The sequence below is a fragment of the Candoia aspera genome, chromosome 1, assembly GCF_035149785.1.
Source record: "Candoia aspera isolate rCanAsp1 chromosome 1, rCanAsp1.hap2, whole genome shotgun sequence".
Classification (NCBI taxonomy): Eukaryota; Metazoa; Chordata; class Lepidosauria; order Squamata; family Boidae; genus Candoia; species Candoia aspera.
Window position 1 is genome coordinate 51,050,318 of NC_086153.1, and position 13,406 is coordinate 51,063,723.

The 13,406-nt window shown below is 40.4% G+C and overlaps 2 protein-coding genes across 2 annotated transcripts; both read right to left on the reverse strand.

Moving 5' to 3' along the window:
- Positions 1-306: 306 nt before the first annotated feature.
- Positions 307-5,362, reverse strand: LOC134497797 (calcium/manganese antiporter SLC30A10-like). The gene is made up of 4 exons (XM_063303731.1): positions 4,583-5,362; positions 3,577-3,660; positions 3,151-3,390; positions 307-2,343 (listed from the first exon to the last, which is right to left on the reverse strand). The coding sequence occupies exons 1-4, from the start codon at positions 5,169-5,171 to the stop codon at positions 1,865-1,867; spliced, it is 1,392 nt and encodes a 463-aa protein (XP_063159801.1). The 5' UTR covers positions 5,172-5,362; the 3' UTR covers positions 307-1,864.
- Positions 5,363-9,323: 3,961 nt separating this feature from the next.
- On the reverse strand, positions 9,324-12,017 carry LOC134497788 (calcium/manganese antiporter SLC30A10-like). Its single transcript, XM_063303719.1, has 3 exons — positions 11,528-12,017; positions 10,438-10,485; positions 9,324-9,726 (listed from the first exon to the last, which is right to left on the reverse strand). Exons 1-3 carry the CDS (start codon positions 11,973-11,975, stop codon positions 9,620-9,622), a joined length of 603 nt encoding a protein of 200 aa, XP_063159789.1. The 5' UTR covers positions 11,976-12,017; the 3' UTR covers positions 9,324-9,619.
- Positions 12,018-13,406: the final 1,389 nt, after the last annotated feature.

Below are 13,406 nucleotides of genomic sequence, written 5' to 3' on the forward strand. Positions count from 1 at the left end.
CCATTGTGAAATTAATACCATTCAAAGAAACATGAAATAGTATCAGCACAGCTTTGATATCTTACACAGAATCTGTTTAGTAGGGTTACATTTTGCTGTCTATAAGAATAAGTCAGAGAAGCAGGGTACTGACTGGATTGGGGTGAGTTACATTCAATGGAGGCAGCTGTATAGAGCAGTCCTTTCTTCCATCCCCACCTTTTTCACTAGGACCAAACCCTCTGATGTCCAGAGACAATATGATCTGAATTTTAGCTGCCTACTGAAATTTCTAAAATAATGATGTGGATATTCCAGGCAACTTTGTATTTATTTATTTACTTACTTACTTATTTGGCAAATTTATACAGCAGACCATCTCACAAAAAAGTAACTCTGGGCAGCTTACAAGCAAAATAACAATTAAAATCATATCACAATATAAAAAAGCATTAGACATAAATAACAACAAAAATAAAAAATAAAAACATAGAGGAATAAACTTAAAAGAACCCCAAGATAGCAGGAGGACAACCAACATTTAGCCTCATTCAACCACTTACATGGAGTCAAGGGCAGTTCATAAACAAGAAATCCAATGGGCTTACTGTAATGTAAATTTATTTGGATTTGAGGTTTAAAATAGGCTGGCAAGACAAAGATCTCCTGAAAATAAATTTTAACACATTGTTAAAAAAAGAAATTCTAAAAATGGTTTGAAAGGAGTGCCATAATTCCAAAATAACACATTAAATAGCACCATATTTTAAAAGAAAAGAGAAAAACAGCATCCAAACTGCTCAGTGTACGCACAGGATTACTCTATTAAAACAAACTCAGAGGTATGTTCTATGGTGCCCAAAGGCAAGTGCAAATCCTTACTTCTTGCTGCTGTACTTCTTTGTTAATTTAATACAAATGACATAAGCACATATTGAAAAACTCACATTTTATCTCTCATGGCAGAAGATCCAATAGATTATTTCAAATATTTTCTAAGAAGAAAAAAAAATCCCAGCATTTTATAATTACTGTGATATGAGGGAAATGTAAAGACATTAAGGGGAAAAATAAATTCTTGTGAATATCTCCATTCATTCTTCAGTAAGAATACAGTTCTTCATTGTGAAGCTCACCACAAAAGGGTGAGTTAATTGGATCTTTTGCTGATATAACTCATTTATTCAATGCAATGAAAGCAGCCATACTGATTGTCTACATCCTGCGGCCAATTCTGTGGACCAAAATTACAAATCCTTGTTTTTTCATAGGGTTGTTTTGCTTCCTTGGACATGTCACACAATTCCCTAAACCCATGCGGCCTATCTCATTCCTGTCTTCCTGTCATCTATTTCAAGTAAACAGAAAAAGAAAGTTCAGTGAAAGATAAAGATACGCCATAAGCCAGGATAATCATAAAATAGTAAGGTTTGCAATCTGCATCCTGATTAGTACATTAAACCAGAAGGAAATCTCGACATTCTTGAGGTTTCTATTTGCGCCTGAGAAACGCGTACACCGACAATTAAGACATTTAAGGTTTGAAGAGTCCTTTTCTCTTCCTCTGCCCATTGGTTAAATGCTTTATCCTTTTCTCTTTTCAGAGCAGGGCAGCAAATAGGGATGACATAGCTTATTTGCCCAACATTAGGAAAATGGCTTTCCGTTTGAGCTAGACTTTAGAAGAAACCAAGGGCCGTCTGCTTTGGCCATAGCACTTGTGAATTGTGAGTACACTCGGTATTCCACTTTCAAATGCTGCCTCCCAGAACCATGGCAAACACTTGCCAACAGCTCCTTCTTTTTCAACTAGAGGAACCTTTGCACAAGGGAGCCCCCCTTTTTTTTCTAGGCAAAAGAACTGAGAATGCATTCACCCAAGAGTCTAAAATTGAGTACCGCTTATACGTGGTGTGGTTTCACTTTTTTCTTTGTGACTATCCTTGGAGCGGCTATTCTTTTTGACCATGTCTTCAGCCCACATGGGTTCAGTAGGAATTTCCATGACATCTTTTTTATGGAAAACTTTCTTCAGTGATGGAGAAAAGCTGCCTATTTTTTCATTCATCTGAGAAAGAAACGCTTCCTGCTGGCTGCAGCACAACTGAGGATCACAAGATTTGGAGATACATGGTGTACTGCACAGGACCTCAGGAATCTTGTAGTCCAGGTACTCCGGCTGAATGGTCACTGAATGGATCCCTTCTTCGTGGAACACCTCCCTGATTTTGTATGAAGCGACCGGGTAGTCAGAAGTAGACTGACACTTAATGTGGAGCGTGGCAATATTCTTCCCCTTGACAAATTCCCAGACATGCAGCTCATGAATGCTGCTAACCCCTGGCACTTCCAGTAATTTGTTTGCTAGGAAAAAGAAAAAATGCAAACAAGGAGATAATCAAATCAGTTAGATTTCACCCATGTTCCATTCGTTATTTAACTGCAGCTACAAACACAAAGAACGCCTCTTGGAATGGGGAAAGTAAGAACTCGATCATAGCTTCTTCAGGCTGTAGATAACGTAGGACTGATACAACAGAAAGCAGCCCCAGCTGAAACAGTAAGTCCATGTCTGCCTGTAGCTAATACTGCAGTAGCTTCCAAGTAAGAAATAAGGAGACAGAGGCTATTGGACTAGCCTTGCTGAAATTCCTCCTGCCAACAATAATAGGAAGAAGCAGAAGTAGGTCAACGTCCGCTGCCTAACACCCTCCAGGTTCTCTGGGAATTATGGGAGCTGAATGGGAACTGGAGGGCACCGGGATGAACTAGGTCACAAGACCACCCAACCATATGACTCAGTAAACTAAGCCTGGAAATGAAGTTTGTTCTGATAACAACTGAATGACTTAAATGTGAAATTTCAAATATGGGCACTGTGATCGATACTGCAAAACAAGAAACTAATCTATTTATATTAGTAGTTATAGGCTACAAATGTCTATATGTGTGTATAGGAATTTCTGCAAACAACTTGATTCCTGCTATGTGGCCTGTTCTCAAAATACTATACATGCTTTTACTAATCCTCTAAGACTTGAGTCACGTTGCTCGGAAATACCATCATGTGATCCTTGAGCATGTAATGCTGCATTGAGTGTATAATCCAAGGATATCATTCCAGGAACAACAGCAGCTTTTAAAGGCCACAACAGTCCAAAATCAACTTACTCAATATTTGCATATTCAGACTCTTGGGAACCATTTGCAGCAAAATGGTTGCCGTCTCCTTGATAAGTGGAAAGGCTGAGGACAGTATGATAAAGACCATAATAATTGTCAGGCTGGGATCAATGTAACACTGCCAGTTACATGGTGTGTTCTCATCCAGAGGAAGCGCGTAGAATATTGAAGCCGCAACCACAACAATAACTGAGCCAAGAGCATCTCCCATCACATGCAAAAGGACTCCTGAAACAAAGCATAAGGAAAACATTAGCTCTGGTGATGATAAGAGAAAGCCTGGATTTACTTGGAATATATAAGATTCCAAAATTCTGGTATAAACTTGGATAGACAGCAACCATAAATAAGAATAGGTCATCGCTAATCATGGCTCCTTCATTCTGGAGAAATCCTCCATCCCTGCTATAGTACCTCGGATGTTCAAGGCTTCAGACTTTTTTTCTTTTTTCTGTGCCCCATCCTCTTCAGCATTTTTCTGGGTATCTGCAGAATCACCTGCATTCAAAGAAGAAACACTGTGTTGTGTATAAGTTCTACAAACGGAAAGAAACGAATCTTTTCAAAACCAACTTGTCTTAAATACTCAGAACCAGCAAGTTACCTATGGCTCCCTCACGCTTGCATACGCTCTGTGCACACCGTGTAGTATAATTACAAGCCAACAAAGCAATGGAGCAAAATTGAATGGGATTCTTTTAACAATCTTTCTACTCACAAAGACCACCTTATACAACCTGGCATCTAATTAGTCATGCAATGTCTTCCATACTACTGAAGTGCCGAAAAATGGTTTACAGTATCAAAAGGCTGTGAAAACAACACTAATTGACACAAAGATTGCTTCGGTTTATCTACTTTAATGTTGCAAATACAATAATATCTCTGGCTTTATTCAGCAATAAATCATTATATATATAATATTCTGTGGGTACATTTTTATATGTATAATGTATTGTATATACATAATTATATACATCGATATACTGAATATTACTATAGAGTACATTATTCGTTCCCAATAATGTATATTGGGAAATAGAAATAATGAGGAAAGAAGAGAAAAAGAAGTGCTGGAAAGAAAGCAAGAATAAGGGAAGGAGAAAACCACATAGCTAGAGACAGAAAGTTGCAAAGATTAAGGAGGAATGGCCCAAAAAGTAAGAATGAGAGAAGTAAATAAGAGCAGGCAAATAGAATAATCAGTAAGAATGAATAAGAATTTACACTTTCAAAGAGGCACTTTGAAAAATGGGAAATAAGGAAGGATGAAAAATGACCACAGAAGACCCCAAAGCAAAGAGAATTTGGGTGCAACGGAGGAGGCGAAGGTGGGACAGAGAAAAGAAGGCAACTGAAAGGAAAAGAGGAAGGCAGGGAGATGCCGCGAATGACGAGGAGGGAGGCAACCGGGAGGCACCTGCTTCGCCTATGCCCGAAACCCTCGGGGCGCCCTTGGCGGCGGCGGTGGCGCCGCTGCTCTCTTCCGCGGTCCCCTCTAAGGCGGACGAGCTGCCAGTAACGGCCCGGGTTTGGCTCTCGTCCTCGTGGCTAAGGCGGGGCGGGGCCGGCGAGCCTCGACGGTGGCAGCAGCAGACCCAGTCCTGGAAGACAAGGAGCCCCACGAGATTGACCGCCAGGCCGAGCGCGCCTACCACGAGGATGAGCGCAGCGTCGCGGATGGCCTCCGGCTTCGCCAGCCGCTGCACCGCTTCCATCAGGATGGTGAAGTAGAGGGCGGCCAGGAAGACGGCGTTGCTGAGGGCGCCCACCACCTCGGCCCGTCCGGAGCCGTAAGAGGCGCCGGGGCGGCGTCGGCGTTGGCGAGAGAGGCGTCCTGTGGCGATGCCCACGCTCAGAGCGATCAGGTCGGAGAGCATGCTGAAGGAGTCGGAGACCAGCGCGATCGAGTTGCCCACGTAGCCCGACACCAGCTCGGCCACGAAGAAGCCCGCTGTCAGGACTAGCATGAAGATCAGGCGGCACGTCTGGCCCGTGTAGCGCCCCATGGGGAGAGCTGGCACCGCCGCTCTTCACGGCGGGCCAGTTTCTTCCTGGGCCAGGCTGCGGGGTGCAGCAGTAGGGTCGCCTCGCGCCCTCCTCTCCTGCGAGTGGACTGTGCCTTTGAACCCGCGGGGTCTGGCGGCCAGTGGCCAGGCGAAGGTGCTCTGTGACTCTGCGTTTTGCTTTATAAAGGCGCGGGGGACGCCCTTACTGACAGTTCCCAGGAGGATTTGCAGGCGTGGCCTGGGCATTTTTTTTTAATCCATCAGCAAAAAGACATGGGGCGCTTAATCTTGTGAGACAAGAAAGAGGTGGGGCGATCTGGTGAGATTTTAATTAAGAATGCCAATATTTTGTACTGTCATTGACCAGAAAGATTCTCCTATCTCAAGTTAGAGGCTATTGATGCCTCTTATTAATTGCTGCTTGGATTTATATCGCTAACTGCTTTTTTAAAAACTTGATTTGCAGATTCCTGATAGGGATCAGTTCTTACATAGGCAAAGGTATCCTGGCAGATAATTACAGTGAATGTTCAACAGATTCTATTTTAGAAACACGATTCTGAGTCAATATGCATTATTTCTCTCAGAAAAATGGAGTAGCATAACCATCTCAAAAGTTAAGGTACTTTCATTACTATTTTGAAATCCTCTAAAATTTTCACACAGCTTAGCAAAACAGACACATCATATAAAATTATGAAACTGGAGGGTGTAGGATCCCACCGGATTCATCCTGGCCCCTGTATTCCTCAATATTTATATTAATTACTTAGATTAGGAAGTAGATGGAATGCTTCTCAGATTTGCATTTGATACAACATTGAGTGGGATAACTAATACTCTATAAGGTAAAAGTAAAATTCAGAACCAAGTTGATAGTTTAAAGGGCTGAAAATAATGAAATTTAACTGAGATAAATGCAAAAATCTTCACTTAAATCAAATGTAGGGGCATGGAATGGGAGTTCTAGCTTGGCATTAGCACTTGTGAACAAGACTCAGTATAATTAGTTGCACACGGAATATAATTTAACAGTGTAAAATGGATGCAAAAAAAGGCAAATGAAATTTTAGGTTGTCGCAACAGGTTTAGGTTTTTGTAAATCACAAAAATAATAATAGTTTCACTCTACTGGGAGTACCGAGTCCAATCTTAGGGCCAGACTTTAAGGATTCAGATATATTGAGAGGAACAACTCTGATGATCAGTGGCCTACAAGATCTTTCTTGGAGGATCTGGGAGTATTTAGCCTTGAGAAGAACAGACTGAGGGGAGGATGAGAATTTGATAACTCTATTTAAGTTAATTTAAATTGAAGCCCAGAGTCACTTTTTGTGAGATGGGCAGCCATATAAATGCGATAAATAAATAAATAAAAATAAAAAATAGGTGCTTGAAAGGATACCACACCGAAGAAAGGAAAGATCTGCTGTCTATCATCCCAGAGCATGACCTGACCCTGTTGGCCTTTCATAAGGCCATAAAAACCTGGTTATGTGCTCAGGCCTGGTTTTTCTTGGTTATATGAACATCTATGGCAATAGTTTTACTCAGCAACCATATACATTTATTTTGTATTGTTTTAATTTTTTATGATTTTATGCCACCAGAGTCACTTGTTGAGATGGGCGGCCATAGAAATAAAATAAAATAAAATAAATAAATAAATGATTTAAGTTACAGGAGGGGAAATTGTGGTTGAATGTTAAGGAAAACATCCTAACGGTAGGAGCATTTTGACAATGAAACCAATTACCTAGACAAATAGCGGGTTCTTCTTTACTAGATGTGTCCAGATAGTAGACAGACAACTATTTATTGTGGAAACTTTCATTTGTATTCCTGCACTGAGTAGGAGGTTCCACCCGAACAACCTCTTTCAACTCTTTGATTCTGTGAAATGGATGAATGGAGGGTTTAATCCACTCTCACACTTCCCATTTATAGAAAGGACTACAACAAGCAGAAACTTCTGTTGAAGGAAAGGGGTAGACATATTTTGTCTGAATCCTTCCGTCAGCTCCCTCACTACTACCACATCTACTGTTCTTCAGGATCCTACAGCCCCACAAAGAGATTTAAAACCTTAAAGGAACCGGATGGTTTTTTTTTGGTTATACCCAAAGTGTGTCTGCACATGAAAAAGATGAAATTTCACAAGTAGAGATGGAATATCTCATGGAAACATTACCTCCCATTTCATCTTTGCTCCAGCAGATGGTGGAGGCATTCAGAAGAAATCCTGTGATATACATGTGCAAGTTGATAACAGGTACTTGGGACTGAACCATGTAGAACAGTGTTGGGCCCTTACTCTAATATCATGCTGGTCTGATTTCAAAAGATCTCTGCAAAAAGTCTCTAGAGTGATCTATCCCTTCCCTAGCAGCCATTTGGTAAGAATGGAAGAAGAAAGAAAATGCCATTTAGAAGAGAGACACATACTTTTCCATAATTTACTGGATTTGCACATCACACTAAACTGTAGTTTGTTTAACTGTAGATTATTGAATGAGGGTTGGATTCAGGCAATAAAAAGCCATGGCCAATGAAACTATATTATAATTTAGTACAATGTATGACCCTAATCCTTCAGCAAAGGATCGTTACTTTGCCATGGTGCTGGAGCTTGAGCACCGCAGTGATGCCATGAGCTAAACCATGAAGGGCCACCCAAGACGGGAAGGTCATGACAGAGAGGTCAGACTAAATGCGATCCCTGGGGAAGGTAATGCACTTACCACTTATGATGAAGGTGAAAGAAGAAAGTGCAAAAGCTGGCTTGCAGCTAAACCTCAAAAAAACCAAGATTATGGCAACCAGCTTGATTGATAACTGGCAAATAGAGGGAGAAAATGTAGAAGCAGTGAAAGACTTTGTATTCCTAGGGGCAAAGATTACTGCAGATGCTGACTGCAGTCAGGAAATCAGAAGACGCTTAATCCTTGGGAGAAGAGCAATGACAAATCTCGATAAAATAGTTAAGAGCAGAGACATCACACTGACAACAAAGTCCGCATAGTTAAAGCAATGGTGTTCCCCGTAGTAACATATGGCTGCGAGAGCTGGACCATAAGGAAGGCTGAGAGAAGGAAGATTGATGCTTTTGAACTGTGGTGTTGGAGGAAAATTCTGAGAGTGCCTTGGACTGCAAGAAGATCAAACCAGTCCATCCTCCAGGAAATAAAGCCAGACTGCTCACTTGAGGGAATGATATTAAAGGCAAAACTGAAATACTTTGGCCACATAATGAGAAGACAGGACACCCTGGAGAAGATGCTGATGCTAGGGAGAGTGGAAGGCAAAAGGAAGAGGGGCCGACCAAGGGGGAGCTGGGGGTGTTGACGACTGACAGGAAGCTCTGGCGTGGGCTGGTCCATGAAGTCACGAAGAATCGGAAGCGACTGAATGAATAAACAACAATGACCCTAATCAGAAAGAAGGAACAGCTTTCTCTATCATTGGCTGAAGTCTTTTATGAAACCATCTATAGAAAAATGTTTGTTCTTCCCTGATGTGGAATTATAAAGGTAACCATCTGCATTTGTATTGTATATCAAATCCTGCTTTCCTGGAAAAGGAACCTTGTACTTATAGTTCAAAACATCTTTGTCATGTGCTTGGTGTTTGAAATCTTCTTCATGTACATTCACATACAAATATGTGACCTTTGGTCCCAAAGGGTGACAATGTGAAGTGACATGTTCTTTCACGCATAATTGCTCAGTGATTTTTTAAATGATTATAGCTGATTTGCAGACCTCTCTTACTGACATCTGTACAATCACCAAATCATGAACTGCTAGAAAGGGATATCAATATGCCCTTGGACCTTACCAAGTTGCAGAATTATCACTAAGGTCAGACGGTGCAGAAAGGTTAGAGAGTACAAAGAAGTCAGGGAGTGCATAAAGTTTCCAATATAGCCTTTAAAATCTGCTTCCGCAGCTCCTGATCTGCAAGGAGTAGAGGGCCATGTACTGTCTAAGTAATGCTAATACTTTGCCTAAAGACCCCTGACCCAAGCAAAATACTCCAATTCTGCAAATGAGCTTTTTCCACAATAATGATCAATAAAATTCATCTTCTAAAGACTTATATCAGGGATGCCCAAACTTTCAGCAGTCAGGAGTCTTTTTATTTAATTTTTTTAGCTGGCAAGGACCACAATGGGTAAGAATGCTAGTGCAATTACGGCATGTGTGTGGGGATGGTATGCATTGTGGCACATTGGTTAAGCGTTAGACCTGGACTTGAGAAATCTAGGTTCACCTTCACCCTCAATCTTGGGAGCCTATTGGGTGACTTTGGGCCAATCGTTCTCTGCCCAACCTATTGGGGGAAATTAGAAGGAGCTGCCTTGAGCTTCAAGAGGAAATGTGGGATATATCTCTAACCAAGCATGACATATTCGTGGAAAGCTAATTCTGTTTTCAAGGAAGCTTCTGTTACTGATCCCTGCAAGACTTTTCATTGAGGAGCCTCTGATAAGCATCTGTTCTGAGAAAACTTAAAAGTTCTTTGAGATGAATCCACCACTTCCTACTTGGAAACACTGAAGAGAATAAGCATAGATAACACGCTTGGTTAATAACAAAATAGCAGCTGGGGACTATTTTCCCCCCAAGTTCTTATGATACTCAATGTGCAACATCCAACTGTTTTGTTTTATTTTGTTTTGCTTAACAGCTTTATAATCTGCCTTGCCTATAGTAGAGTGACTCACAATAGTAGTTAAAAGCAGAAAATGGCTACTGTTGGAGCAGTGTATAGGCTTGAACCAGTCATATCCAGTGGTATGCCTTCTTTCCAGGCATAGCACCCTATTTGTATGGCTTGGTATGGCTTTTTTGTACAGCTGTGTGTGTGTGGCTCATTTCCAAGCATAGCACCCTATATGAAGGGTGTTGATGACTTAGGAGAAGAGTGTTGCTGTATATCAATTAGATATTATGTAAAGATATGAGTGAAATTTGCTATAACAGCTCCCGCTAATTGCAGGTGATGCTGATTTTTAAAAAGGAGTTGGATTTCAATATTTCTGAAGGACTTTTCTCCCAAACCTTTAATATCCTCTAGCAAGTTACAAAGTAGGTAATTTAATTTCTAGGGACAGTGAGATGTTGTCCCCCTTTCCCATCCTCCAAAAAAGCAAAGGGTAGCAGTTAATGAATCACAGTCATGCTCACACAACACACATTCCTAGAGCAACAATTCTTTTTAATATGTTTTCTATATATCACATAAAATATTTTTTGAGACTCACCTACAGCAGGAAAAGGAGTCATCACGGGACTATCATTAGAAAAGTAACCTAAAAAGGAAGGAAGCAAAGAATGTTCTAATATTCTGTGAATGGCTCTGGCTAACCTCATTTGCACTGGGCGCAGCAGTGTTATGGCTTCAGAACATAACTGGTAAGTTCTGTGGTAGAATAGACGCCAGGCTTTCCTTCTGAGTACCATATCCATAAGTTAACTATGGAACCTCACCTTATCTAATAATTAAGCTGTACAGTTTAGTGCAGGTTCTTAGATATTAGCATTGGGTCTCACACAAAGCACAGGATGTATTCAAACATAATGTACTAATTTCTCAGTAAGAATAATGAGAACTTATCTTCTCACTGTATATATTACACAATAGGATCTGAAGCCAGCTTAGATGAGACTTCATCCCAGCTCCTTATCAATTTGAACTATCTCAGTAAAGAAGTTCGTGCTTCATATAATTGTTTCATACCAGAGTTTGTTCCTGTGGCTATATAATTTGCTAGCTGCCATCCATACCTTATGCTTAGAAAGATAGATCATTGAATAACTTAATCAGTTCATGAAATTTAACAGGTGCTTAATTCATGAAATTTAATAGGTGCTTAATCTATGGGCTCAGAGTTCATCCAGCCCTCCCAAACCTTGAGTGTGACCTCCGTACTGACTCTTGCCCAAAGAAGGACTCCCAAATTATAATTTTTAATATGACAGAAAAGAGGAAGAATGAAAAACTTAAGCAGTTTAATAAGTAGATTATTAAACTTATTTAAAACCAAACAATTTGTCTGGGTCACATCCATTTTGGGTGTGCATCTCCCTATAGCATGCTCAAAAGACAAATGCAACCTTCAACTCCAGAACAGTTGCATATCCTTAGTATATAATTTGAGATTTTAAGTGGAACCAGATACAGTTATGACAAACAAACAAATCCCACTTAAAACTAGCTATTGACACCCTGTTCTTTTAATACAGATGTATTTCTCTTGACAGAAACTTATTTTGAGTTTCAAAAACCAACTATCTATCTTTACTTCTAAGTATTGGTTATGGAGAGGACAATGGTTTTATTAGGTTGCTTACCTGTTTCCACATCTTGGTCTATAGAACCTTGGCAGTAACAGCAGTCCATGAAGACAACATAACTTAGTACGTTAAAGAGCAGACCTACGATTCCGACAATGAGAACATACAGAGCTTGTTCGGTCTTTTGTGGGTGAAGATACCTCTTCACAGCTTCAATCAGGATGCTGAACATCAAGGCAGTGGCAAAGACAGAATTGCCAAAGGCACCTACTACATCAGCCCGGAGAAAGCCGTATGTATTGGTCTTATGCCACCGTATTCGACTGAAGCGGACGCCAAGCAAGCCAATAATCATGGATATCAGGTGGGACAGGACTGCAAAGGCATCAGAGGCTAGCGCAAGAGAATTGCCCAGATATGCTACTGACATTTCTACCACAAACAGTAGAAAGGTGACAATGGACATAAAAAGAAGCCGGCTGCTTCTTCCCGTGTAGCGGCCCATGGCTTCAATGCTCCTTGGGTTCTCTGCGTCCAGAGAAGAGCCTTAATACCACTAGCAAAGATTTCAGCAATTCTCTCTTTTTTATAGCTTTCTGCTGGATATGTTTAGACATTAATTTTTATAAGATGCAGTAAAACCATAAATCCCATTTCAAGGGCAATTAAGCAAGAGGTTATCTTGTGAAGTCCGCTACACAAGAAATACGTAAAGGAAAATGCTATCTGCCTCCTCTACAGTTACATGCTGGTTGTTTATTTCTGATGATAGCCAAGGTACGAAATTAAGGAGATGTTTGTTGCTCTCATTGGATCTAATGTTTTTAATTAAGGCTTGAATAAATAAGAATACGGCTTTGGTTTCATAAGATGTATAGTTGTTTTTCCTTTTTCCTTTTCTTTAAGTAGATGGATAGACAGATAGCAAGGAAGCAGAGTTTACTGCGGATTCCTCTTCCATTTATTAAGAGATTCTATGCCAAAGTATAACGCATAAAGGAAAGTGTTTTCTCTCTCCCCAACTGCAGTTTGCATTACTTGCTTGTGGTATGTTAGAGGTCAAAGAACTTTACATCAAACAAGCAATGGCCTTCCTGTTCCACACTAGCAAAAACGTAGATATTAAAAAAAATCCTTTTGTATTGTTTCTTTATATTGAGTGTGCTGAAATGTTATTAATCTGACACATTAGTAGAATGAAGAAAAACTAAACAAGAACAGAAGCTTTACCTGCAGGAATAAATTGCCACTTATACACATTACACTTGAGAAGGATTTTAAACATCTGGTTCGTTTGACGTAGTTGAAATGTTGCTTCAATTGTATTCAATAGTCTTGGCAATTAAATAGTTAAATGAACGTGGAGGAAATGGGGACTTTGGCGGTAACATAATCTAAGTCCATATTTCTCAAGCTTCTCAAAACTATATCACCATTTTTTCTGGATTAAAACTGGACATGCATTTTCATTTCTATACACCACTTACAAGGTTGAGAGTAACAGTTAATCTTGTATAAAAGCCAGCAAGGTGCCGTTTTTAGAGTTTTGGGGAAAAGATACAGGTTCATCCTTCCATAGCCTAGTCTACTTTAGAGAAGTGTTGTGGAAATAAAATGAGAAGGAAACCATGTTGGCCTCGGGGAAAGGTTATAACTAATGCCAGTTCACTGGTTTGTATGTAGAAAATACCAGGTTAACTGACCCCACTGCATCTCCAGACAAAGATGGGAAAATCTTCCCTCTCTGAAGTCCTGCTGCCAAGCAAAACAGTCTAATGCCAGTCCCTCCAGATACTCTGGAATACCCCACTCATTACATCTAATAGTTGTCTGTACTGGTAGGGGCTAATGGGATTTGAAGTCCAAATCGGCAGAAGGGATCCATGTTCAAGGAGATGGTTGTCCACATTGGCTGGAAGATTATGAAGCCCAATTT